At 45.5% G+C, this 26839-nt stretch overlaps 2 protein-coding genes across 3 annotated transcripts in view; both read left to right on the top strand.

Annotated features, from left to right (window-relative positions):
* Positions 1-26839, top strand: part of LOC132702821 (uncharacterized) — a 37361-nt gene that overhangs the window by 2159 nt on the left and 8363 nt on the right. The gene's annotated exons all lie outside the window — the stretch shown is intronic.
* On the top strand, positions 1260-26789 carry LOC132704159 (dynein axonemal heavy chain 7-like). The gene is made up of 10 exons (XM_060673985.1): positions 1260-1856; positions 3934-4466; positions 5179-5414; positions 5735-6093; positions 7300-7595; positions 7651-8250; positions 13495-14128; positions 14558-15997; positions 17999-19777; positions 21091-26789. Exons 1-10 carry the CDS (start codon positions 1260-1262, stop codon positions 25528-25530), a joined length of 10914 nt encoding a protein of 3637 aa, XP_060529968.1. The 3' UTR covers positions 25531-26789.

The raw sequence follows: 26839 nt of genomic DNA, 5'->3' as shown, positions 1-26839 counted from the left end.
GGGTATCATCTTGCAAAGATTTTCTTTTTAGACTAAGGGAGATATGTTCTGACCGGGGTCCTGGAGATGGATTTTTCTCTAGAATTTCACTTGTGGCATTCGATGTTGTTGCTAAAACCTCAGACAATACCCGCTGGGCTTCTTTTTTGGCATTTTTGAAATAAAGTCTTTTTGATCTAGATAATCTTGCTTCTGTCCGTGGCTTCTGGGAACAGCAATTTTTGTTATAATCTTTTTTAAAGGTAAACCTAAAATTTAAATTTTGTGGTGAATTTAATGTGTTACTCAAGACAAAAAAAAAACCTAATAACTCATTTTGTAAGTCTCTTTCGTAATCATTTTCAGTAAAATGAACTGAGCAGACGTAGCTTTTATCTGGATTAGGCAGGGCCTCTATATGTCTGGTATGGTCTGGTCATAGATATAAGAAAGTGACCAATTGCTTTTGAATGGGATTATCCAAGGGCGGTCATTAACATACAACGCAACAAGATTATTACCTAAAGTTTCGGAATTTAAATTCAGGTAAAATTGTGGTCCGTAATAGAAAATAATTTTATACCTACCTGTGTTTAATATTCTTTGGTTTGGTATACTACTTAGTATAAGTTTTTTAGTAATCATTCACAGCGTGTGTTGAATCGTGTGCGAATTATGCAAAATATGTGCGAGTTTAGTGTATCTCAGGAGATGCTCCCGCCCAAACGTAGAAAACACTATTCTATTGAGACTAAGGAAGTTATAAACAATGTTTATTGAACGTGATGCCAGCAAGCAAGTATCTCTAGAAGAAATGGCCACATTGACGAAAATTGCAATAAAAAATTTAAATAAAAGTAAATTTAAAATAAAATTTACCAGTTACCAGTTAGTTTGGAAAATTCTCTTATACATATAGAAAAAGCAGAACAATCGTATATCCATATTGCAAATAATACGATAATGATACTGATATATAAAATTGTGAATAATTTGAAGAAATTTAAGTAGATAATAAAAATATTGTTTAGTATCTTTCCTAATCAAACCCCAAATAATTAAATTCTAAGCAAAGTACGCTCCTGTTCGGCCATATTTCATTCTTACAGCTTGCCCGGGTCTTTCCTTAATTCGTATCAGTTAGTCACTTTCTTATAACTACAAACAGACTTTAGCTATATGCATTCTTCCTCTCCCCCGCTCCCCTCCTTCGCGCCCGATACTCTTCCTCGTTTGGACGTTTCCGGAGCGTTCGCGCCATCGACCAAACTTTGTCCGCCATGATGAACGTTCCGGGGCTCGCGAGAAACGGGGAAAAACGCGCCGCGACGCCCCCGCGTCGCGTAAAAAACCGTCGCGTGGCGGAATCGCTGCGGAAGTCGGCGTCGAAGATGAAACCGACGGAGACGACGTCCACGGACCTCGGACTCCCGGTGCGGCCCGCCCTCCCCCAAGAACTCGCGGTTTTCGCGGACAGACGGCCCGCCACCCAAATGTCGAGACGCTTGGAGAAACGTATCCGGGCGGTGGTCAGTGGCGGCGTTTCGGGGCGGACGAAGTGCCGCATAGTAGACGAAATGATGCGAGAAGTGAAGGCGGAATACGTGGCGGTGACGCACGCGGCCGCCGCGACGGTGAAAGACGCCACGCGTCACCGCGCGGGCGTCGCCCCATTCAAATATCTCGGTAGGACGGAAAAATACCAAAGGTTCGTCACCGTCAGGCGACAGTTCGAGATCCGCTGGACGCTGCACCGTCGACCGATCAGGCACCTGCTGCGCGCATGCGCGGACGAGTTGCCGCGCGAGCTTTTCGCTTTCGACGGCGACAGCGGCGTCGCGGACCTGGATCACTTGGCACGCCACTGGCTCGACGAGGTGAGCGCGTTAAATTCTGAATCAATTGGCTCAATGAATGTTAGGTTAGGTTGAAAATTCTTGTGACATTTTGTACAAATGCAATTCGACCCAATGGCGCATATATATAACACTTCGAACATACTTTTTTTTGCAATATTTTAAATATTTTTGCTCCGTTTTGTTTAAAGTTGGACGTCCATTGTAATGATAAATACCGTTACGTTGGGTAAAAAAAAACTAAAAGTCAGTGTCAAGTTGTTTGAAATATACCCTGGTTGAAAAAATGAGCATATTTATTCAGATGTAGGATTTAGGATTATTTTGTCACCTCATGCGTAAAAAATATTCTTTTGGTTTGTTTGCAAAATGAGCTAAAACAGCCCCTTTTAACTCGACTTCGCCGTTAAACCGCTGTCCACGTAAGTCCTTTTTCAAATATCCAAACAAATAATAGTCGCTGGGGACCATATCCAGACTATAGGGAGGATGATCTTTCTTTTGGAACCCACACTCTGAAATGGCGGCTTGTGCAACACTAGCAGTATGGACAGGTGCATTATCGTCCAAAAGACGCACGCCTCTGGTCAGTTTTCCTCGACATTTTACACGTATGCAGTCTCGAAATTTATATAATAATGTTGCGTAATATTTCCCATTGACAGTGGTATTAGTTTCTTTAAAATCTGTGAAAAGTATTCCTTCACAATCCCAAAAGATAGGGGTCATCACCATCACTCCGCCGAAAGGTTTTTAGGAACCCATCTTGCACTAACCTTATGCAAACCTAAATGATCATGCAGGATTCTACAAACACTTCTATCAAAAAGCTTAGTAATTTCTGAGATCTCCGTGACCTTTAAACGTCGATCACTCAATACCACCTCTTCCACAATCGCAACAATATCTTCCGTTATGACCTCCACTGGTCGAACAGTTCTTGAATCATCTTCAAGGGACTCCTGCCCCATTCGAAAACGTTTTGCCCATTCTTTCACTACAGAGAAGAACTTTGTCCGTTCACACCATCCAGCCTTTCTTTAATAATTTTAAGCGCTAACCCTTCTTTTGTCAAAAAATTTATGACTGCTCTATACTCAATTTGCGTTATTTGCGACATTTTTGACTATTTGACGCAAGACTTCAATTTTTTTTTTCGCAGCCTACTAAGATACATACATACCTGCATTTTGTTATTGCTGACTCAGGCAAGTTTGACACAAAAACTGAAGATCAGAATCAGAAAATCCTGGCAATTCGTTTTCCTCCACATCTGTGGGGTATTTTACTTTCACAGATTAGTTTTAAAAAGTTCTTCCAGATTGGCCAAGGTTTTTCTGAAGAAAAAAAATGTGGTTAACATAAATAAATTTAACATTAACAATGCTGAAATATTGAACTGAGGTGGCTTTTACTTGATGAAAATCCATTTATCAAAATAAATAAGAACTAAAAGTTCAGATTTTCACGAAATTATATATTTTTACATGACAATTGTTTCGACAACAGTAGATTTCACCCTAACTCGGAAACAGGTTAACCCATTGGTGAAACAAGATTTATTAGATTGCTTAATAGTATCTTTAGACCAAAATTATTTTGAATTTAATGGATAGATTTATATCTTGATTGATTTGATTATGGGAAACCCACTTAGTCCTTTGGTAGCCGAGATTTTTACTAGAACATCCTTTAAGTAAAAGTTTGCTATGGTACATTAACTCATTACATAATCGTATAAAATTCACTATCGAGAATGAACAGGATAACTCTATTAATTTTTTAGACTATTACGAAAACGCAAAACAAATTAGATTTTTCTTATTTATCTATATAATTATCTATATTTATTTTTCTATTAGGCTTAATTCTACTTTCGAAATATTTAGATATGATAAAAAAACCTTCACCGCTTTTTGACTAACCAAAAAGAAAGCCGAAAACCTGAAACGTTAAAAAAAGAAAGTTAAAACCATAAAACAAAGCACGGAATAAAAGTAAGGTTAAAAATTGTTGTTGTAGAAAGTAGTTCAGCTATGGTCCTTTCGGGCGCTGCAATCTCAATTTGAATTCCCAATGGCAATCGCTAATTTCTCAGAATGTCGGGAAGGCGGCGTCTCAGCTTCGGGATTTCCGCATTCGAGCTTCCACGCTGCCTGACAACTACTCCGCGGTCTGTGCCGGTTTGGCCTCCGTGCACGTAGGCGACTGCCTACAGCGCACGATGTTCCGCATAATGAATTTTACCGAGCGCACGGTACCGTACTTGAAACTCCACGCCTACTTCGACGCCGGCGCCTTAGTACTCAAACCTCGAGCCTGTGACGTCATCGACGTCTTTTGGCGGTGTTTGGACGCGTTGATGGCGATCGGAGGCGGCGGTGACCTGTACTTGGCGCCCCCATCGGTTCGCGGAAGAACTAAAGGCATGTTCCTCTGTCTGACGGACGAATTCGTCGGCAGTTGCAAGACGGCGATCGCTGGCAACGTCGAGGAGTCATTTCGGCCTGTCTGGCGGTACCTGGACGATTTGGGGGCGGAATTCGCCGATATCTACGCGGACGTTACTTCGGAATTAGGTCCCGACGTTTCGTTCGACGACGGCTGTCGTCTGATCGAGCGTTACAAACGGTGAGTGCGGAGTATCTTCGTTATTTTTATAGATATAAAGTTGGGATTTCGCGATAGATGTCGTTAACAAAATTTCCATAGCCCTATTAGCTAAATTGAAAATGTTGCATTTTGAGGCACTCTCAGATGACTTTACGAAAATGAGGAAACTGTCTCTTATATAACTTTTCCCTCCTTCGGAATTGTTTACAGGTCAGTTCAAAAAATTACGGCATATCTATGGAACATATATATATATTTTTTTACTTTTTCGAAAGTATATAATAGTATACACTTTTTCTCAGAAATAAAAATAATTTGTAATTTTATTTTCGATCTAAACATAAATAAATAAATAAATATTGTTTAGTATCTTTCCTAACAAAACCCCAAATAATTAAATTCTAAGCAAAGTACGGACCTTATTTCATTCTTACAGCTTGCCCGGGTCTTTCCTTAATTCGTATCAGTTGGTAACTTTCTTATATCTATGAACAGACTTTACCAGAGAAGCATTATTTGGAATTCAAGTATTTATCCAAAGAGCTTCATTGATTTTAAAAAGGCATTAACAGATGATAAGGCACTTCCTTCGAGATATTTTTGTGGCGTTTGAGTTTTGAAGAAGATCACTATTTCACAGATTTTGAAATACGAAATTCGAGTTAGTTTTTAATATAACTTGTAGAGGGCGCTGCATCTACCCTTTCGCATAAATTCCGCGGGTTTCCAGGCACCTACAGCAAGTGGCTCGTATACCGGACAACGAGTACTTTCAAATAGGTCAGCTCGTTTTGTCGCATTATCGCGACGCCCTTCGCGATCGGTTAACCGCCATTGACGATGACATTTTTCGAATAATCTGCGCGGAACATCTGCGCGAGGTGAACGATATATGCGACAGCTTCGAACTGATCCGGACTATGGCCAAACGGAAGCCTACCACTACCGACGAGCTTATTGAGATTGGTAAGTCAAAAAAATTAAAAAAAAAATGTCTGTTCTCTGTAGACTGAACCTATTTATAACCGTAACTTTCGAATGGATTAAGGTAGGGGGTTGAGATTTGGCTCCTTTTTTATCGTCCACATGCAAAATGGCCGCGATCGGACCTTGGCGTCCCTCTTTTTTCTTTTTTTGATCTTCGACTGTTTTTTGGACTTCGCGATGAAACGCGATAAGTGTCCGAAAATTGAAGCTATTAACTTAAAATTTGACAGATGTGTAGAGTTCAGGCTGTCCTACTACCCGTTTTTATTGACCGCCTAGTATTTTTTCTTCGCTTTAAGGTAACTTCATGGCGAACGTGAAGGATCATCAGCTGGACGAGTTGGTTCGCAGAGTGCACGCTTCGACATCGTCTCTATCAAAAATAATCGTTTTGGGATCTCTAACTGAGCGGCACGTCGCTCTCAACGCCGGGGCCATTAAATGGCTAGAACAAATCCCGCCGATTATCGAGCGGCACACCGTCGATTTCGAGCAGCTGAAATTCGAGGCCGAAGAAAAACTGCAAAAGGTGATCGAGGACGTGAACGCGATGGTCCACGAGGTCCACCCGTTGCTGGTCGTTTTGGACGAGATGGACGACGTCAGAAGGGCCAAGCACTACCTGAACGATATCACGTTGCACATGGAAAAGATCAAGGTACGCGTATACGACGTTCAAGAGTCCAAAAGATACCAGCTCGATCAGGCCCCGAAAATTGACAAACCCCAAAAAAATAACGGAAATGTTGAATCAATACGAGAAATTTTACTTTGTATATTTATTATAAAAAAGAAATTGATGCTGGAATTCCAACAACTGTTTTTCAATGTCCTGATTCCAAAAATGCCGCCATATTGTTTCTATCGACTCTAGTTTATATTAGTTGCGATAAAGTACAAAAATTATGAAATAATTTTATACTTTACTTTATATAAGTTTTGTAAAAAGCAATAATAATAGTAAATGGTCTTTATTGGTAAAACAAAATACAAGCTGACAAATAGAAACGCAGAATTAACAATGGAGATGAATAAATAATAATACTAGAAGGAAAAACAACAAAAAGAAAAAATGGTAGGTTGAATTACTCCAGACGCCTGGCATGAACTTCCATCCATACCCAATTATACCTCGATATACCACTCTTCCGTCTTCATACACATCTTCTATATCTCCATATTTCTCTCTGTACTGAACTATCTGATCCTAGCTACGCAAGACCTGCTTATGTGTTTATGTTAAAAATACAAAATGATCTGATGGATTCTACCCCCAAAAACCTGCCCGAGAGATACAGTCAAGAGTATCTGCTGGCTCAGGAGACTTTATGCCTGTACAATTTGTCTGAATAACTGATCACTTTTGTTATTCGTAATTATGAATTGCTGACATTTGCATACTCTTTGCTGACTTGCTCTTGAAGGGGATTCACAATCAGATCTAGTGGACCAACAAGGAGGATTTGTGCCTTTACTGCGACAATATCAATAATATGAGAGATATGTTATTTGAAACCAGCGTAACACGACAACTATACCTTTTCTACACCTCCATATATGTTAGGATATTTATAGAAGCATATATCAGGCTTACGGCGTAGTTCAAATGTACCGAGCGGTCTGATCCTAGCTACGCAATACTTGGTTATGTGTTTATGTTAAAAATACAAAATGGCAAAAATGTATTCCAGAAACTAGATCTGGTAGACGAAATCTGATGGATTCTACCCCCAAAAACAGCAGTCAAGAGAATCTGCTGGCTCAGGAGACTTTATTCCTGTACAATTTGTCTAAATAACTGATCACTTATTGCTGACATTTGTAAAGCCTTTGCTGACCAATGACACACTTTCAACTCTTGAAGGGAATTCAAAATCAAATCGAGTGGATCAACAAGGAGGAGTTGTGCCTGAGCTTTCCGAAGTCGTCGTATCAGGAATTCGAACATTTGAAGGGTTACGTTTACCCGTTCTATCGCCTGATCAAACTGTGCCTGGACGTTCAGAGACGCGTCTCAGTTTGGGAGCACGGCCAGTTCGACTCGCTCAGCTACGAAACGACCGACGCTACGGTGACCAAGTACTGTCGCGAGCTGAGCGACGCTCAGAAGAGCTACCGGAAACGTCTCAGACAAGCTCAAGACGAGAATCTACCCATAAGGTAGACAAAGGATATATTTACATCACGCATTTTACGCGTTTGCGACGACGTCCAGGTTCAAGGGCACCGTCGACGATCCCGACCTGCTCAATTGGCCCGCCCCCCTCAAACTCTGCGCGACCGCCGTCAGGATCCTCGACGATTTCAAGCCGTGCCTGCGCGTGATGAAGATCATGTGCAACCCGGCGCTGCGCGCGCGCCACTGGCGCACCATGTCCGAATTGGCCGGCGGCCTTGACCTCACCCCTAACGCGGGCACCACGCTGAGGAAGCTCATGGAAATCGACCTGCGCGTCGACATCGCCGAATACGAGCTCGTCAGCGTCGGCGCGACCAAGGAGCTCGAACTGCTCGAGCGTTTGAATTCGCTCAAAGCCCAGTGGCGGAGCATCCGTTTCGACGTCGTCGACGCGGAAGGCGCGACGATCCTCGACCGTTTAGAGACCGTGGAGGTCGCGATCGAAGACCACCTGGTGGGCGTGGGCGCGATGCGCTGCTCCGCCTTCGTCCAGGCCCACGACGAAGAGGTCCTCGAGTTTCAAGCGTTCCTCGCGAAAACAAGCCGCGCGGTGACGCGCTGGCGCGTCGCGCAGCGCCTGTGGCTCGAGCTCCGCCCCCTTTTTACTATCGAAGACCTGCGGCGACGCACAGACAGGTATTTCCTTCATCTAGCTGTGTTTGTAAAAAGCATCGAATCGACCGATAGGGTTTTCGCTGAAAAAATAAAAAATAGAAACCTCTTCGCCGCATGGTCATAACAATATCGCAGAGAAATTAGTTTTTTCATTTTCAAGTTTCAAAACCAAAAAATGCAAATATCGTTATTTTTGTTTAAGGACATCAGTGGCCTGCCACTGATGTTAATTAGGTCGCCGGTTAAATCGAGAACTTTTTTTATGAAATATCTATCTAAAACAATATCTAGTTTTTAGTTACCAACTAGTAAGAAAAAGGAAATAACTAATTAGATTAAATAAATGATTTTTATTAAAAAAAAAACACTACCTACTGTTAGTAATTTTTAATAAACCCTTTTGAGTAAAAGTAGACAGTAGAACCTAGGTAGGTTGTTGAAAGTGTCCTCCACCTTCAGCTCTTCTATAGGATTAACTGGGAGACGGTAAACCAGACTTTTAAGATGCTCCCATAAGAAAAAGTCCAAACTACTTAAACCTGGGCACTTGGGTGGGGTTGTTGGGGTGTTGAGGTCTTGCAACACTAAAACTACACACACTAACACTAACACATTCTATTCCTTTAACTATGGCAATATTGGCAAATTCTCTTCTAAAAACCGGCGTAATTATGGCCCTTTGGCCTTTCTGCCAGGAAAATAATCCAGTCAAAGTAGACAGAAATATGTCAAAACGTAGGCAAAATTGGCTGAGGGGAACTTCATGGAAATTAGTATAGTTAGGTTTTATGTAGTCCTGAATAAGACGTTAAATATACCATTATACTTGATGGGCATGACCCTTTCTTGCCCTAATAACATCTCTTACTCCATTAAGCTTAGATCTAACCAAGTTCGCTATTGTTCCTTGTGGAATGTTAAGCCACTCTTCCTCTACTGCAACAATAAGCTCAGGGATCGAGGTTGGGGTAGGAAGTCTAGCTCAAATTCTCCGTTTTAGCTCATCCCATAAACGTTCCATCGGATCGAGGTCGGGACTGCATGCTGGCCACTTCATAGCTCGAAAACCGATCTTGCACGATCCTTGCTGTGTTCCACCTAGCATTGTCATGCATAGAAATGAATTCTTCGCCAATATAGTCGACATATGGTACCACGTGATCTGATAAAATATCCTTAATGTATCTAACACCTGTTAAACCTGCTGCCTCTTGACCACGGCCGCCCTTACGGAGGAAAACAGGGTCGGTTCGTGAGTCGATAGAAATTGCACCCCATATCATGCAGGAACCACCCCCATAAGGGCTCCGCTCTTCAATGCAGCATTCTGCAAATCGCTCTCCTGGTCTTCGGTACACTTTTTGGTTCAATGTCCAATTCCGATGAAAATTTGGACCAATTGCAGTTGTTTTTGGGGTCAGTCTTCTCTTCGTACTTCATGGAGCTGTTGTTGCACTTGAACCGCATTAAGGTGACGATGTTTTAGTATTGTTGACACGATAAAGCGGTCATCACTAGCCATCATGTATGAACCACATTTGATATATCCTTTTCTAAATACCTGCGACAATTATGGCCATTTAGCCTTTCTGGTAGGAAAAAGGGTCCAATTAAGTAATATCCAACAATTTCAGCACAAACATTTACCAAAAACTGTTCTTGTTCTTGATGTTTAAATTCGACAACTGCATGTGGGTTTTCACTGGCCCAAATATGGTCATCGTGGAAATTTCTGGTTGCATTTCTGGAAAAGTTAGCTTCATCTGTAAATAGTATTTCTTGGTCAAACAAGAGATAATGTGCAATTTTGTTTATTAGTTAATGGTACCTTTTTTCCTACAACAAAGGATAAATGGTCCTAATTGTTGTCGGTTTTTAGAGGAGGATTTACCAATATTGTTAGAAGAAGTACCATATTTAATTGGAATCGAATGTGGTTCATGCATGACGGCGCGCCTATTCATTTTAGTGTTGCAGCAGGAGAATGGGTTGGGTAGGTCGCGGCGGACCTCAACCATGGCCTCCTAGGTCTCCAGATTTAAATAGTTTGGACTTTTTCTTAGAGGCATCTTAAAGTCTGGTTTATCGCACCCCAGTTATAGTAATCTGGAAACTTTTTATGTTTACATAGGTTAATTTTTTATAATCGTCCACGCCGTTTGAGATTTGTTAACAGAGGTTGTAGGAAGTTTTTCATGGTACTTTTTTATAATTCTATATTTGGTTAAAATTTCATTACGTTCATTACGTAGAGCCACCCTTTGTTGGCCCTGTGCATGCATCTTTGATATGGAAAAGACGAGTCAAACAATTCCTGAAATTTTTTATAGAATAAGTCAAATTTCTCTTCAGCTAGTACTAACACAGTCGAAAAAAAAAACTGCCAGTCCACCCCAGATACTTCAACCTGAAATTCATTTATGTTACTTTCACTTTTAAAACAACTTTTGTAGAAAAAAGATTCAGTTTCAGAAAGAGCTTCCATTCCAATTGTTTTTCAACACTGGCCACTGTCACCCTTCTTGAAACAAAATTCAAACCATTGCGAGCATATATAGCCACACCACGCCTCTCGAAGATTTTTACAAAAAAATTTGATGTTAATATGAAGTAGGGTTATCTCGTCGTAATTGTGGTTGAACTTATGCATATATGTACACCAAGTTTCAGATACACGCACATCCGGAAGTTCTCTTTATCTTTATACTGTCACCTTTTTAGCCATTTCTTGTAGGTGGATGGTATTCTATAGCCGATATATTATACGAAATAACTGTTAATCTTATTTGGGCAAAAAAATGGACCCTCATCTTTTTTCCCCTGTACTTTTCATACGTACGAGGGCGGCGCCAAAATTTCCCAGCCTGAATATGAAAGAAACGAAGTAGAGTTAGAATTTTTTATTAATTTTCAATATAATCCTTCAATATACTTATACTTATATAGATAACAGAAAAATCAATTGAATACAACAGACCGGCATACATGTGTTTTATTGATTTGCAAAAAGCGTTCGATCGAGTGCGATTAAGAGACGTTTTACACCTCCTTTACAACAGACAAACTCCACACAAACTCATCAAAACGATAGTAAATATATATGAAGCAAACCAGATCGAAGCAAAAATAAATGGGATCCTGACTGAACCAATAGCAGTGGGCCGAGGTATCCGACAGGGAGACTCCCTGAGTCCCCTTCTCTTCAACATTATCATGGACGAAGTAATAAGAAATGTACGATTACTGAGAGGATACAGAATGGGCGACCGTGAAATCAATATTCTGTGCTACGCTGATGACGCCGTACTGGTGGCTGAAAGTGAAGACGATCTGCAACGACTATTACATCGATTTAAGTGCACTGCCAAATCACTTAATATGATAATATCGGCCCAAAAAACTAAATGCATGACAACATCAAAAACACCATTAAGATGCAAATTAGAAGTTGAAGGCAAAATCATCCAGCAGGTAATGAAATTTAAATATTTGGGCATAGAAATCTCGGGTTATGGTGATGTGGAGGCAGAGGTCAGAGAGCAAACAACAAGGGCAACAAGAATAGCAGGATGCTTAAGCGACACAATTTGGCGAAATAAAAACATTAAAATCGAAACCAAATCGAGAATTTACAAGGCAATAGTAAGACCAACCATGACATACACCGCAGAAACCCGACCAAACACAGCGAAAACTAAACAATTACTAGAGACAACCGAAATGAGGATACTTCGTAGAATAACTGGAAAAACGCTCTTGGACAGAGAGAGGAGCGAAAATATAAGACGAACATGCAGGGTGGAAAACGTTAATGCGTGGGTATTGCGTAGAAAGAAAGAATGGAACGAGCATATTAGTAGAATGGACAACAGAAGAATAGTCAGAATTGCACGCGACAAATCACCATTGGGTCGCAGGAGCTTAGGTCGCCCCCGAAAACGATGGAGTGACAACCTGGCAGTGGGATAGGCAGAGACGACGAAAATGAACAGGCAATTTGCCTAGACTAAAGTAGGAAGAAGAAGAAGAAGAATATACTTATTACATCTCTTTATTAACAACTCAATCTCTTTAAAAATATATTCTTTTGGTTTGTCTGAAAAATGAGCTAAAACAACCTCTTTTAACTCAACTTCGTCGTTAAAACGCCGTCCACGTAAGTCCTTTTTCAAATATCCGAACAAATAATAGTCGCTGGGGGTCATATCTGGACTATAGGGAGGATGATCTATCTGTTGGAACCCACAGGTACATTATGGTGTAAAAGACGCACGCCTCTGGTCAGTTTTCCTCGACGTTTTACAAATATGCAGTCTCGTAATTTATGCAATAATGTTGCGTAATATTTACCATTGACAGTGGTATTAGTTTCTTTAAAGTCTATCAAAAGAATTCCTTCGCAATCCTAAAAGATCGTGGGCATTACCTTTTTTGTTGACTGGCAGACTCTGAATATTCTTGGAGGTGCTTGACCCTTACGACGCCACTCCATTGATTCTTTTTTCGATAGAGAACCATAGTTTCATCTCCCGTCACAATAGTTTCTATCACTGGCTTCGGTTCCGACCCACAGAGTTCCAAAAAAGACCGCACACACTCGGAACCCATCTTGCACTAACCTTATGCATACCTAAATGATCATGCAGGATTCGATGAACACTTGTATCAGAAACCTTAGTAATTTCTGAAGTTTCCTTGACCTTTAAATGTCGATCACTCAATGCCACCTCTTCCACAATCGCAACAATATCTTCCGTTATGACCTCCACTGGTCGACCAGTTCTTGAATCATCTTCAAGAGACTCCTGCCCCATTGGAAAACGTTGTGCCCATTCTTTCACTACAGAATACGAAGGAGAACTTTGGCCGTGCACACCCTCCAGCCTTTCTTTAATAATTTTAGCTGCTGAACCTTCTTTTTCCAAAAACTTTATGACTGCTCTATACTCAATTGGCGTTATTTGCGACATTTTTTCGGACACGTCTTGTTTAAAATGCTAAAGAAGACAAAGTTTTATGGTGATACTGGAGCTGCATCTATGTCAGGAAGGGAAATTTTGACGCTAACTCCGTATATTACTTATTACAAAATACATACGCGTGGCTATAACTCTTAATAACTAAAAAAAACAGTCCTTTCAATTTCGCTATATAGAGTTTCGACTATATTCGCTCTTTTTTAAAAGATGGCACCAAGTTATTCATTATATGACGGGTTTTAACGCGTTTTTAATCCAGCCGTTCACGTAATCTCATTTTATCCAGCATTCACTCGGCGAAGACCTCGTTCTTGCTCGCGGACGACATCATCGCGCGCTATATGCGACTGATATCGGACGACCCGATCGTCCGAAACGTCGTGCGCGCGACGGACTTGGCGACGGACGTGGAGGAGTGCGCGCGCCTCCTCGAAGACGCTTCCCGAGGCGTGGGCACCTTCCTCGAGGAGGTGCGACTGAAATGTCCCCGACTTTACTTCGTATCGGATCCCGAGCTGATCGCGTTGCTTGGCAAACGTCGCAACGCGAACGAGACGCTGCCCAGAATCTTTCCCGGCGTCTCCAGCGTCGACCCGGTGGACGAACGCACCGTCGAGGTGTTCGGCGTCGCTCGTCTAGAGAGGATGGTGGTCGAGTGCTGCGCGGAGGTCGGCTTCGACGAGTTGACGAAGACGTTGGAGGAGAGACTAGTTTCCTCTTTGAAATCGAAGACGGACAAGTGCTACAGGGTGTTCGGGAAGAGCGGCGTCGGGGAGCTGGTGCGGGAATACCCGCAGCAGGTGCTGCAAGTACTGAGCCGCGTCGCGTGGACTCGAGACGTGGCTGCCGGTTTGGGCTCGTCCCGCAACGTCAGGCTGCTGCTGCTGAGGAAGAAGATCGCTGAAGCCATCGACGTGAAGGTATACAGTGTGTCCCACTTGTCTATGGATCGATTTTAATGATTTTTTTTGTTGAAAATGTATAATTAATTGGCATCAATGGAAAATCTTTGATTGCGGTTTGATTTTGATATATATTTTTTTTTGGTTGGATAGATGTCTCAAAAAAGCACTAAAATCTTTTAGTCCAGTCAAAATAGACAAAAATAGGTTAAAACTTAGGCAAAATTCGCATAGAGCTGAAAATTTTCATAGACGATAAATATATAATTATATTATTATATATATAATTTGAAGCTATCGATTTCAAATTTTTCAACCTATTGAAATTGAGGGGGGTCGTGAAGTGTCCCGAAATATAAAACACTTACATAAAAGAAACCCATTGTCTGTAATAATCGGTGGTGTTTAAAGAAGTCGCACTACCTTAACGTGCCGTTTCCGCGCCAGGTGTCGCTGCTCGACGCGAGCGACGTCAGCGCGGCCGAAAAGTGCTCGATCCGCAACTGGATCCTGACAGACATCGACAATCGCAACTCGCTGGACGCCATCTTGGCCGAGGGCATGCCCGACGGGCGCAGCTTTCGTTGGCTGACGCAGATGCGCTATACGTTCGAGAATTCTGCCTGCAGAATCACCGTGCTGAAGCACACGCTCGATTATGGCTACGAGTACCTGGGAGACGGCTCACTTTCCGTCACCACGCCTACCACCTACAAATGCCACTTGGCTCTCCTCAACGCTTACTTTTTCAACTACCACGGCGCGGTGAGAGGCGTTAGCGGCACGGGCAAGTTGGAGATCGTCTCCGGCTTGGCCCGGGCCCTGGGCTTCCTCTTCTACCGTTTCGGCTGCTCCCACGCGACCACACCCCGAGTTCTGATGCAGTTAGCGAAAGGTGGCGCCCTCTGCGGCTGTTGGCTGTACCTCGCGCGCATCGATTCGCTCACCCAGCGCACTCTGTCGGTGATCTCGCAGGCGCTGGTGTCCATCGTCGACGCGCGTAGGCGGGGACGCGCGGAGGTCGACGTGGGCGGGGCCAGGGTCGCCCTAAAGTCCACCGGTTTTATTTGCGCCGCGACGGACGACGTCGCGGCGCTCCGAAAGCTCCCCGACAATTTAAAGGCCGCTTTCAGGACTTACACGGTGTCCAGGCCCGACCTGAGGGTGGTGGCCGAGGCGATGCTGCTGAGCGAGGGCTTCGAACGGTGGCAAACTTCGGCTTCGAAACTCGCGAATTGTTTCTCTATCTTAGAGGACGTGGTGCCGTCTCTTCGCCGTTACTCCCTGAGGACGCTGGCGTCGATAGTGAAGCGGTGCGCGGAAGCGAAACACTTGGAACCGGCGTCCAACGAATTGGAGATCTTGCGCGGTTCCATCGAAGAAGCGTTGGGAGCGGGCGTCGCTCCGGAGGACCGTCGTCGCTTCGACGACGTCGTCGACGGCCTCTTCCCCGACGTGGTCGCGTCCGGACGCCCGGCCGACGTCTCCGTCGCGTGCTCCGAGCTGGGATTCAGCGCCGGTGAAGTTTTCGTCGACAGAGTTCGCCGGACTTTGGACGCCGTCCGGACAGCTCCGGGAGTCGTGCTCGTCGGCGACGCTTTCGTAGGGAAAACTTCAGCCCTTAAAGTTTGCGAGCGGTTGATTGGGACGGAAATCGGAGCGGAAATAAACGTGAAGGTGCTGAACCCCAGTTGTTTCGACTGCTCGGAGATATTCGGAACGGACGACTTTCTCGCCGGTCGAAGGTCCACGTGGATCGTCTTGGACGAGCTCGGGAGTGCAGGGTGGGTCGACGCTGTGACGGATTGCTTGGGCAGCAGGAGCGTGGACGACCGCGTCAGGTTTATATTCGAAGGAGGAGATTTGAAGGACGCGTCGCCCTCTCTGGTGAGGGTTTTTTTGTATCGTTACGCCAGCAGTCAGATTTTTGGACCATTTTTTATCGACATTTTTAAGACGTAATAATCAATACCACTTTATTAATCATCGGAAGACGTCGAAGTCCTCGTCATTTTTTTTTTAATGTTACGTTGACGGTTCTATTTGGTCAATAGTTCATATGCTCCTAACTTCCTGTGGACCAAATCGAAACGGAACGGAAGTAATCTAGAGATTAATAAAATCTCAAAAAATATGTTATTTATTTTTGAAAAATAAAAAACATATTAAACATAGATGCTTAGTTCATATGCCCTCCTTAGAAATATCACTTATTTTCCACCGTTTTATTCTAGTTATTAGACAGCTTAAAAGTTCATATGGTCCTAACTTCCTGTAGACCAAATCGAAACGTAACGGATGCAACCCAGAGATTAATAAAATCTCAAAAACTGTATTACCTTTTTTTGAAAAATAATCGTTACGTGATAGTTTTATATAAAACACGGATGAGTAGTTCATATGTCTCCCTTAGAAATCTGACTTATTTTCCACGGTATTATTCTAATCATGAGAGAGTTTAGTAGTTCAGTAGTTCATATGTTCCTAACTTCCTGTAGACCAAATCGAAACGTAACGGAAGCAACCCAGAGATTAATAAAATCTCAAAAACTGTATTACCTTTTTTTGAAAAATAATCGTTACGTGATAGTTTTATATAAAACACGGATGAGTAGTTCATATGTCTCCCTTAGAAATCTGACTTATTTTCCACGGTTTTATTCTAATCATGAGAGAGTTTAGTAGTTCAGTAGTTCATATGTTCTTAACTTCCTGTAGACCAAATCGAAACGTAACGGAAGCAACCCAGAGATTAATAAAATCTCAAAAACTGTATTACCTTTTTTTGAAAAATAATCGTTACGTGATAGTTTTATATAAAACACGGATGAGTAGTTCATATGTCTCCCTTAGAAATCTGACTTATTTTCCACGGTTTTATTCTAATCATGAGAGAGTTTAGTAGTTCAGTAGTTCATATGTTCCTAACTTCCTGTAGACCAAATCGAAACGTAACGGAAGCAACCCAGAGATTAATAAAATCTCAAAAACTGTATTACCTTTTTTTGAAAAATAATCGTTACGTGATAGTTTTATATAAAACACGGATGAGTAGTTCATATGTCTCCCTTAGAAATCTGACTTATTTTCCACGGTTTTATTCTAATCATTATACAGCTTAGTAGTTCATATGTTCTTAACTTCCTGTAGACCAAATCGAAACGTAACGGAAGTAATCTAGAGATTAATAAAATCTCAAAAAATATGTTATTTATTTTTGAAAAATAATCGTTACGTGATAATTTTATATAAAACATAGATGAGTAATTCATATGCCCCCCTTAGAAATATCACTTATTTTCCACGGTTTTATTCTAGATTGATTGGAAATTTTGTGTTTGGAAACTACTATTTTATTACTATTTTAATGGTTTATAAAATTAGAAAAAAATTATTTATTTTCGATAACTAAATTGTTCATCCATTACTATACGTAAAAGTCATGTTAACCGTATTATTCCCAGTTATCATTCGATAGGTTAGTAGTTCATATATTCCTAATTTCCTGTAGATCTAATGAAAATTTGATGAGTTTTTAAACGAAAGTATCTTAAGGTACTAAAATTTAAAAAAAAATATGATCCCATCACGAAGTCTTACTTATCTTGCGAAGCGTGGATTATTCGCATCAACCATAATATTCCAGTCTAGTCCCGTAGTTCGAATTGAAATTTCATAGTGAGTTTAGTTTATTCACTTCAACCGGTTTCAGTAGGTCATATGTTCGTAGTTTCCTGTAGAAGTTGTTTAATAAAATAGTAATAATATGACTTTGTTATTCAAAAGTGAAAATAATTTAAAATCAAACAAAAGAAGCCACTCTTCGAACGTATTATTCTATTTTTAATTTTCATCGATGCATCTTCAATTATGTCATCCTTCTTTAAGGTATCCCACTGCAGAATCATCTACTTCCCTCCAACGACAATCGAACCCCTTTGCCTGATCAACTCCTGGATAAACTCAACGAAATTCGACTGGTTCGTCGACTTCCAACAGCACGTTTCCCCGCTCCTCCGTTGGTTCCTGCCGGCTTGCCTGGCCCTTACGAAAGACTCCGTCTCGATCCCCTACGGACTTAACCCCAATTGCTTGGTCAAATCCGCTCTGGGCCTGTTCGAAATGCTCTTGGAAGACGCGTTTTCGAAAACCAACAAAAAAGACGAGGACCCGAAAAACGTGGCGGCTTGGATCCACGCCGCCCTTCTCCAATCCGGTCTGTGGAGTTTCGGAGGCTGCCTAAACACCGACGATCGTTTAAAGTTCGACGATTCGTTCAAACGTTTGTGCCGCGGTCACGACGATTCTCGCCCGTATCCGAGTACCGTCGAACGTCTGGAAGTGACCGTGCCTCACGAGGCGACCCTTTTCGACTACGCCTACGTCTACAGGCAGCGTGGCGCGTGGAAACTGTGGTCCGATTTGCTGAAAAACGAGAAAATCTCCGCGCCGCTATACGACGAAGACGACGTCTTCGCGCCGACGGTCGACGCCGTCCGCTGCGGCCACTTCCTCGACCTCCACGTCAAATACGGGAAACGGTTCCTTATCGTCGGCCCCCCGGGAACCGGCAAATCCGCCATTTTGAGGAACCGCTTCAACGCGGAATCGCCGCCGGCCGATTCCAAAGCCCTAATCAACTTCGGACGCGACCTCGTATCGGCCCGCCTCCGGCACCTGGTGCTCTCCAAGCTGAACAAGACCGCTGCCGGGTCGTGGGCTCCGCCCGCCTCCAAACGTTTGATCTTCTTCGTGGACGACTTGCACATGGCGCGAGACCCGTCACCCATCGAGCTGCTGAGGTCGCACTTCGACCGGAACACTCTGAAGACGATCCGCCTCGAGGGTTGCAACTTCATCTGCACGTCCGGCCCGCCGAGCTCCGCCCGGATGTCGCGATTGCTGAGCCACTTGGACGTCTTCTGCGTCGACGAGTCCAGCTCGGACGTGATCGTCAAGATCTACGCGCAGACGTTGCTTTACGCGTGGAAAAAGTCCGGGTTCCCGAGCGACGTAGTCGTCGTCGCCGCGAACCAAATCGCCCGAGCCACCCTGCGACTCTACCGAGCGGCAAGCGCGCGCTTGACGCCCACCCCGAGCAGGTGCCACTACGCGTTCGACCTGGCCAGCTTCTCCGAAGCTGTCAAAGGTTGCGCCCGTTTGAAACGCGAGGCCTACGACGCGAACAAGCAGATCTACGCGAAGGTGTGGTCGGGCGAGTGTCTGCGCGTCTTCGGCGACAGACTCTACGGTCCCGACTACGATTGGCTACGCGCCGAAATGAAAAGCGTCGCCGCCGAATGCTTCCCCGACAACTGCGACGGCGACGACGCTCACCCCAAAGGCATCGAAGAGGCGGAATTGTGCGCCCAATACAACGCGCGTCACAAGAGGAAACTGAACTTGGTGTTCTTCGACTACGCGCTGAAGAAGTTCGCCATCCTCGGCCGTATCTTGTCGGTGCCGGGGGCGAACGCCCTCCTCCTCGGTGCCGCCGGCTCCGGCCGCAGGACGCTCGCCAAGTTGGCTTGTTTCGCGCACGCGCACGACTACCGCGAACCGACGGTGACGACGTCGTACGACGAGACCTCGTGGAGCCGCGAACTGAAGGACGCGCTGCGAGAGTGCGGCGCCACGGACCGGAAACGCGCCATCGTGGCGTCTGAGGTGAAATCAATTGTCATTAGCATACACGCTGTTACGCACAAACATTACCAAAACTACGCTTACATATTCGAATATAAAGAAATAAGGAATGTTGTTGCAAGTTATGGAAAACTTTAAATTTGTAATCATTATTTTATTTCTGTCTTTAGCAATATTAACAATTGCCCCGAAAACACTTTTTTCTATAAAAATCGCATATCATTTGCATTTAAACTCGCAACCCAATTATTTCAAAAGAAACTTTAACTTTAAGTTTGGAAGTTTGCTTTGATCACTACCATTGGCAAAAATCTTATCTAAAGTTTTGGGGAAAGTCATAAATTTATGATTATGTTATTTCGAATCATATTGTCACTAACAGTCAATCTGGATTTCGTAAAGGTTTTAGTACTATTAGTCTACTTTTACACATCCACGATCACATTATTAGTTCCGCACTTATATCTTTAGATTACTCTAAAGCCTTTGATCGGCTTGACCATAAATTTATGTGCGCCAAATTGGGTTACTAGGGCTTCGATGATATTTATACATCCGTCGAATATTTGAATTTTCAATCATTTGCTGATGACACTCAGCTATTTTACTCGTTCGATCCTAAGTTATTTGATATTGCTTCAATTTATATGAATTTGGATTTGCATAACTTATTTCTAGATTCTTCCAGGCACAATCTTCAACTTAATTTTAAAAAATGCAGTGCAATGTTCTTTTCTCCTAAACAATAATAAATAAATAATTTATTAACGGTGAACGTTTGCAAATTGTGAATTGTAATAAAAACCTTGGTGTTATATTTGATTGTAGACTTAGATTCGTGGCATACGTATCTTTGTTGGTGAAAAAGTCTTTCGCAATTCTCGCGTTTTTGTTAATTGCTATTCGTACTTAATTCTTGACCTTATCTTCACGTGCAAGTGTACTTTTATCATAATCTGACTTCATATTTTATTAGCAACGACAAATCCCTCCTCAAGGATTTCCTCAAAGAAACGCAACAACATTTTCACTTCCTATTCCAATATTCACAAAAAGAGCCGAATAGTTACCGGGAGAAGCAATATTTTTTAGTGCCATAGGTGACACGCTATTTCGCTATTTCATGCGTAAGTAATGACCCCGCCCGTACGCCCGACGAGTACGACACGCGAAACGTCTGTATCCAGAAATCTCGAGCTCATATATTTGAAAGTCTTCAGTTACGTGGGTCTCGTTAAGGCACATAATAAGCGGATTCTTATGGCAGTTGGCAATTCTCGCGTTCTTGTTAATTGCTATTCGTACTTAATTCTTGATCTCATCTTCACGTACAGGTGCACGTGCCTACCCTGGCTTTCTTCGAGATCGTCGACTACGTCTTGCGGGGTTGTCAACTCGTCGACCTGTACGACGCGGACGAGCGCCAGAAGATACTCGAGGTCACGAGAATCGCCGCCCAGGGGGGCAACAAGAACGTCGACGTCAGCGCCGAGCGGGTGTTTGGTTTCTTCAACGCGCGATGCAAACGGAACTTCCACCTGCTGCTTTGCCTGAATCCCGCCGGCGAGTACCTACGGAAGGTGGCGTCGGTGTACCCTTCGGTGGTGACGCGTTCGAACGTGGTTTATTGGGACAGGTGGCCGGATAGCGCCCTACTGGCCGTCGCCGAAGCCTGGACCGATCACCTGGACCTAGACGAAGACGTCAGACGTCGCGCCGCCGCCGCTAGCGTCCATTTTCACCGCTCTCTCGATTCCGTCAGCTCGAAACCGTACGTCCACCTCGTCGAACTTTTCTCGAAGCTCACGGTCGAAGAACAGCGCCGCCTATCTTCGAAGAAGAAGCGATACGACCGAGGTCTCGCCAAGCTGTCTAGCGCATCCGCCCAAATCGTCGACATGCGACGTGCGTTGACCGAATACCGACCCCAGCTGGAGGAAATGACGCGAAACGCCACGCGGATGACCGAGCAGATCGCCTCGGAGACGATCGAGGCAGAAAAAGCGTCGGAGTTGGTGCGAAAAGACGAGGCCGTCGCCGGTAAACAGGCGGCCGTCGCGCAAACTCTTAAGTCTGAATGCGAGGCGGAACTCGCGCAGGCCATACCGATCCTCGAGGACGCGATATCCGCGCTGAACACGCTGAAACCGTCCGACATTACGCTGGTCAAGTCGATGAAGAACCCGCCCGACGCCATCAAACTGGTGATGGCGTCGGTGTGCGTGATTAAAGACGTCCGGCCCGACAGGATCCCCGATCCGAGTACCGGGAGGAAAACGTTCGATTATTGGGGACCGAGCAAGCGGATCCTCGGCGACATGAACTTCCTCCAAAGTCTGAAAGACTTCGACAAGGACCGCATCAGGCCGGAGATCATGGTGAAAATACGCAAGGAGTATCTGCCGCACAAGGACTTTAAACCCCAAGTGGTGGCGAAAGCGTCGAGCGCCGCGGAGGGTCTGTGCAAGTGGATCATCGCGATGGACATGTACGACAGGGTGGCGAAGGAGGTGGCCCCGAAAAAGGAGAAGCTGAACAAGGCGGAGAAGGAGTACGGCCAGACGGTGGCCGTGCTAAACGAGAAGAAGGAGGAAGTGGCGAGGATCGAGGAGAAGCTGGCGACGTTGAACGAGACGCTGAGGGCGGCGAACGCGAAACAGACGAGACTGCAGACGGAAGTGGACGCGTGCGCCGCGAAACTCGAGAGGGCGCAGAAATTGATGGACCGACTAAGCGGGGAGAAGGAGAAATGGACGAGAGCCTCTTCGGAGCTTCGACGCCGATACGACCTCCTGCCGGGCGATCTGGTGCTGTCTTGCGCGGCCGTGGCGTACCTGGGATCGTCGGATGCCGACGCCAGGAAGCGCGTCCTGGATAATTGGCACCGCTACGTGACGGAATCGGGGATCCCGTGCTCGGAAGACTTCGATATGGTCGAGGTCCTCGCCCGAGACGACGAAGCGAAGTCGTGGCTATTCGGGGACCCTTTCTTCGAACAGAACGCCGTCATCCACAAGCACTCGCGCCACTTTTGCGTATCGCTCGACCCGCAGGGCGTGGCGCACGCGTGGATCGCGCGCACGGTAGGCGCGAACGATCTGACCCCGACCAAATTCAGCCACGACGATTGGCTGACGAAACTCAAACGAAACGCCGTGGCGGGAAAATCGACGCTGATCGGCGGCGCCGACGGTACGGTACCGCCGTGCCTCTACGACCTCATCTTCGGTCACACTTACACGGAGAACGACGAGACTTACGTTGAAATCGACGGGGAATCGTTGAAGCTCCACAAACGCTTCAGACTCTACGTGACCTGCGACACCACGGAGCATCGGCTCGGCGCCGACCTGCGTAGCAGACTGAACGTCATCAATTTCGGCCTGACTCGACGCGCTTTGCTCGAAGACCTGCTCACGGTGACGGTATCGTTCGAGGAGCCTACGGCGACGATCACGTCGGACAAAAGAAACGAGTCGGAATTGAGACGATTGGGCGAGAAAATTTTGGACACCGTGTGCGAGTCGGAGCCGGACATTTTGGAGGATCGGCGCTCGATCGTCGAGCTCGACGAGTCGAAGGAGTTGGAGAGCAGGGCGGCTCGGAGACGTGCGGAGGCGAAGACGATCGAAAACGCCGTCGCGGAAACGAGGTCGCGTTACGCCCGATTGGCGGGCGCGTTGGCCGACCTATTCCACGCCGTCGACGCGACGAAGCACCTGCACCGTTTCTACCGGTACTCGTTGGAGTGGTTCCTCGAGAAGTACCGCGGATCCCTGCTCAACGCCGGCCGATCGAAAGACGTGGAGCGTAGGTGCGAGAACGTTTACGCCGCGTTCGTCTGCGACGTCTACCGCGGCATAGACAGGGGTCTGTTCGCCCGGCACAAGATGGCGTTCAAGTTTTGGTTGGCCACGCGTGTCGCGATAAGCAGGGGACTGTTCGACGAGGCGGACTACCGCGCCTTCGTCAAACTGCTGCTGCAGCTCCCGGAGGAGCTCGGATCGGACCCGCCGATCCCCTTCAAGGGAATAATCGAAGCCGCCGCGTCGGATCCGCGAACGGTGCCCTGCCAGATGGCGCGGTTCGTCGAAGACGTTCTCGGCGAGGGATACGCGAATCCTTCGATCCACACGATCCGAGACGTGTACGTAGAATCCCACCCCCGGTCGCCGATACTGATGATCTCGACGCGAGGGCGCGACGCGTTGCGCTCGACGCGCCATCTGGCGGCCGCGAAGAACATGCTGCACAAGTTCCGTTCGATGAGTATGGGCGGCGACGACGGCGCCGTCGACGCGCTCCTCGCCGCCGGTCGCAGCGAAGGTTTCTGGATTTTGCTCGAAAATTGCCATCTCGCCCGGCGCTGGCTCGATCGCCTCGACCAGACCTGGGGCACCCGAGACGACGAAGTCCACGAGAACTTCCGACTGTTCCTCTCGGCGAACGAGGACGCCGACTTACCCGCGAGTCTGATCCGGGACTCGGTCAAGATCGTCGACGACACTCCCGATACCCGAAAAGCCGGCTTGCTCGACGCGTACCGCGACGTCCCCGTCGTCGCCGACGATTTCTTCTACGGATGTCCAGGCAAGCAGGACCGATTCGCCCGCACTCTGTACCGTATCTGCGAGTTCCATTGGGCCCTGCGCTCTCGCCAGATGTTCGAAGAGCGGCGAGAAATGTACGCGTTCACCACCCCCGATCGGACATTCGCGTTGGAGCAGCTGCGGACCTTTGTCAACGACGATGACGACGCCTTGTTTTCGAAGAAACTGACGTTCTTTATTGGCGAGTGCCAGTACGCGGGGTACCTGGAGTCGCGATGGGATCGACGTTTCGCGACCGAGATGTTTGCCAGCTGCGTGGCGACGGGGGCGAAGCAAGAACCGTGGAAGCACGACAGGGAGGACCACGTGAAACACGTGCTAGGAATCCCGGACAGCGAACGGTACCTGGAGCCCAACTTGAAGACGTGGGCGCGGTCGCTGATGAAGTTAAACCCCGCCCCCCGGAGCCGGTTAGACGAAGCCTCGTTGTCCCGCATCGTGGAAGACGTTTCCGCCGTAATTCCCGAGGACATCGTCGCCGAGGAGTGGAATTTCGGCGACGCGATCGTCAGGGAAACGCGTCTCTACAACCGATTACTAAACGTGGCGAGATCGTCCCTGGACGACCTGCGACGGTGGTTAGACGGACGGCTCTTGGGGTCGGAGAACGTGGAGAGCGTCGCCGAGAGTCTGGCCGAGAACCAGGTGCCGCTGGCGTGGAGACGCAGCTGCTACGCCACCGACGTCAACCTGCCGACGTTCTTGAAGCATCTGAGAGACGGCGCGGAGTTTTTTAGAACTTTCAACGCGCGCACCCGACCCTGCTACAACCTGGGGGCATTTTTTTACCCGCGAGCGGTGATAGCGGACGTCAAGTTGAAATATTCGAGAGACACCGGCGTCGAATACGAACGGGTAGCGGTGGAATGCGAGCTCGGCGCCGTCGACGACGGCGTCGTCGTCGTGGGTTTGCACTTGGTGGGCGCGCGGATCGACCCCGAGCGCGGCGCGTTGATCGAGCTGCCGGGACGGTATTGGGAAATGCCGCCGGTGACGTTTAGACCGACGGCGGGGGCCGAGAAATTCGAGTGCTTCGTTTTTCGGACGGCGACCTCTAGGGGCGGGTCGGGGAATTACGTAACGTCGGTGCTGATGCGGTCGGAGGAGGAGGCGGGCCATTGGGTCAGGCGCGGGGTGCGTTGCGTTTGCGACGCGCCTCGTTGACGTTTCAGGGGCAACGTTGCCGTTTTTTGTTCGGTTACGCCATTGACGATTATTAAGCGTAGCAATATGACTTAAAATTGATGAATAGTGCTAACTTAACTTGTGCCTTTGGGCTGCTCAGTTGAATGCGGGAAGGGCGTGGGCGTGGATAATGGAAGTTGGAAAAAAAGACAAGCCCACCTTCCCGATGTTTTAACCGCGGCGACTGATGATATTTTGCTGATCCCGTCGAAATCCATAATCGACTGGGGGGTATTAATGAAAAAGTAAGAGGGAAGACGGCAAAATAATAATAATAGCAAAGGTAATAAGAGTTAAAATATCAAATTTCATACTGTCAAAAGCAATTGGAGTTTTTAAAGTAAAAAAAAGGAGGGACAGTAAAAAGTACGGCATATAATAGATGAAAATAGCTATCGAAAACCGCACCTGAGCGAAGAGATTCTTCAGCCCACAAATTGGAAGTAAAATATACGTGCAGGTATTTTAAAAGTGGCCACTTAACAATTAATATCAAATAAAGATAAAAATAACCACTTAACTAAAGGTATCCTCGCTTAAGATTCTGATAGAAACGTCAAACTTGTGTGGTTTTCGTTTAACCAAGGGGTCCACAATAATTCCAGCAATGCGCCCAGAAATTCGCCTCGTGGTAAATCACAACAGAAAGATATGAATTATTCTTGGCTATACGCTAAAATTGGAGCGGCAGTATCAGCGTTCGATTATAAATTTTAAAGAAAAAATGAAGCGAGAAGATAATAATTACAGTTTTCGGTACCAAAAACGAAACTGTGACGCGGAATGAAGGCAATACGACACAAAAGATATGTACCGAGATTGGCAACGATAGAAAATCAAGGCAATATCTAAGACAGCAGAGGGTCACCCAATATACCAAATCAATTACAGCACTTTTTACTGTCGATGGCTTACGCCCTACAAGATTATGATGGATATAAAACTGCAACCGATATGTCAATAATGGCTACCTCAGAATTGCAACGCAAAAAAGAATTATTAATACAATAAAAAAATAAATAAAAAAACTAAAAAAATAAAATAAATACCGAATTGCTAGTTGAACCTTCTTCGAAGAGAGCAGTGAAAGAACGACAACTAGCGAAAAACTTTATCCAGTCTCTTCACAACGATAATTCATTAGGTTAGGTTAATTTAGGGTTAATTAACGTTTGACTACGTACCTGATTTCGATGTCCGGGTTAAGAGCGTCACAAGGAATTTTACAAACGCATCGCAATGTTCCTTTAATTGACAATATTTATAAAAAGCAAATTGAATCCTTTGC

Source organism: Cylas formicarius, unplaced genomic scaffold (genome assembly GCF_029955315.1).
Source record: "Cylas formicarius isolate icCylForm1 unplaced genomic scaffold, icCylForm1.1 PGA_scaffold_6__28_contigs__length_40554024, whole genome shotgun sequence".
NCBI classification, from domain to species: domain Eukaryota; kingdom Metazoa; phylum Arthropoda; class Insecta; order Coleoptera; family Brentidae; genus Cylas; species Cylas formicarius.
The sequence above is the reverse complement of the archived record's forward strand: the minus strand, read 5'-3'. Positions and strand labels throughout refer to the sequence as shown.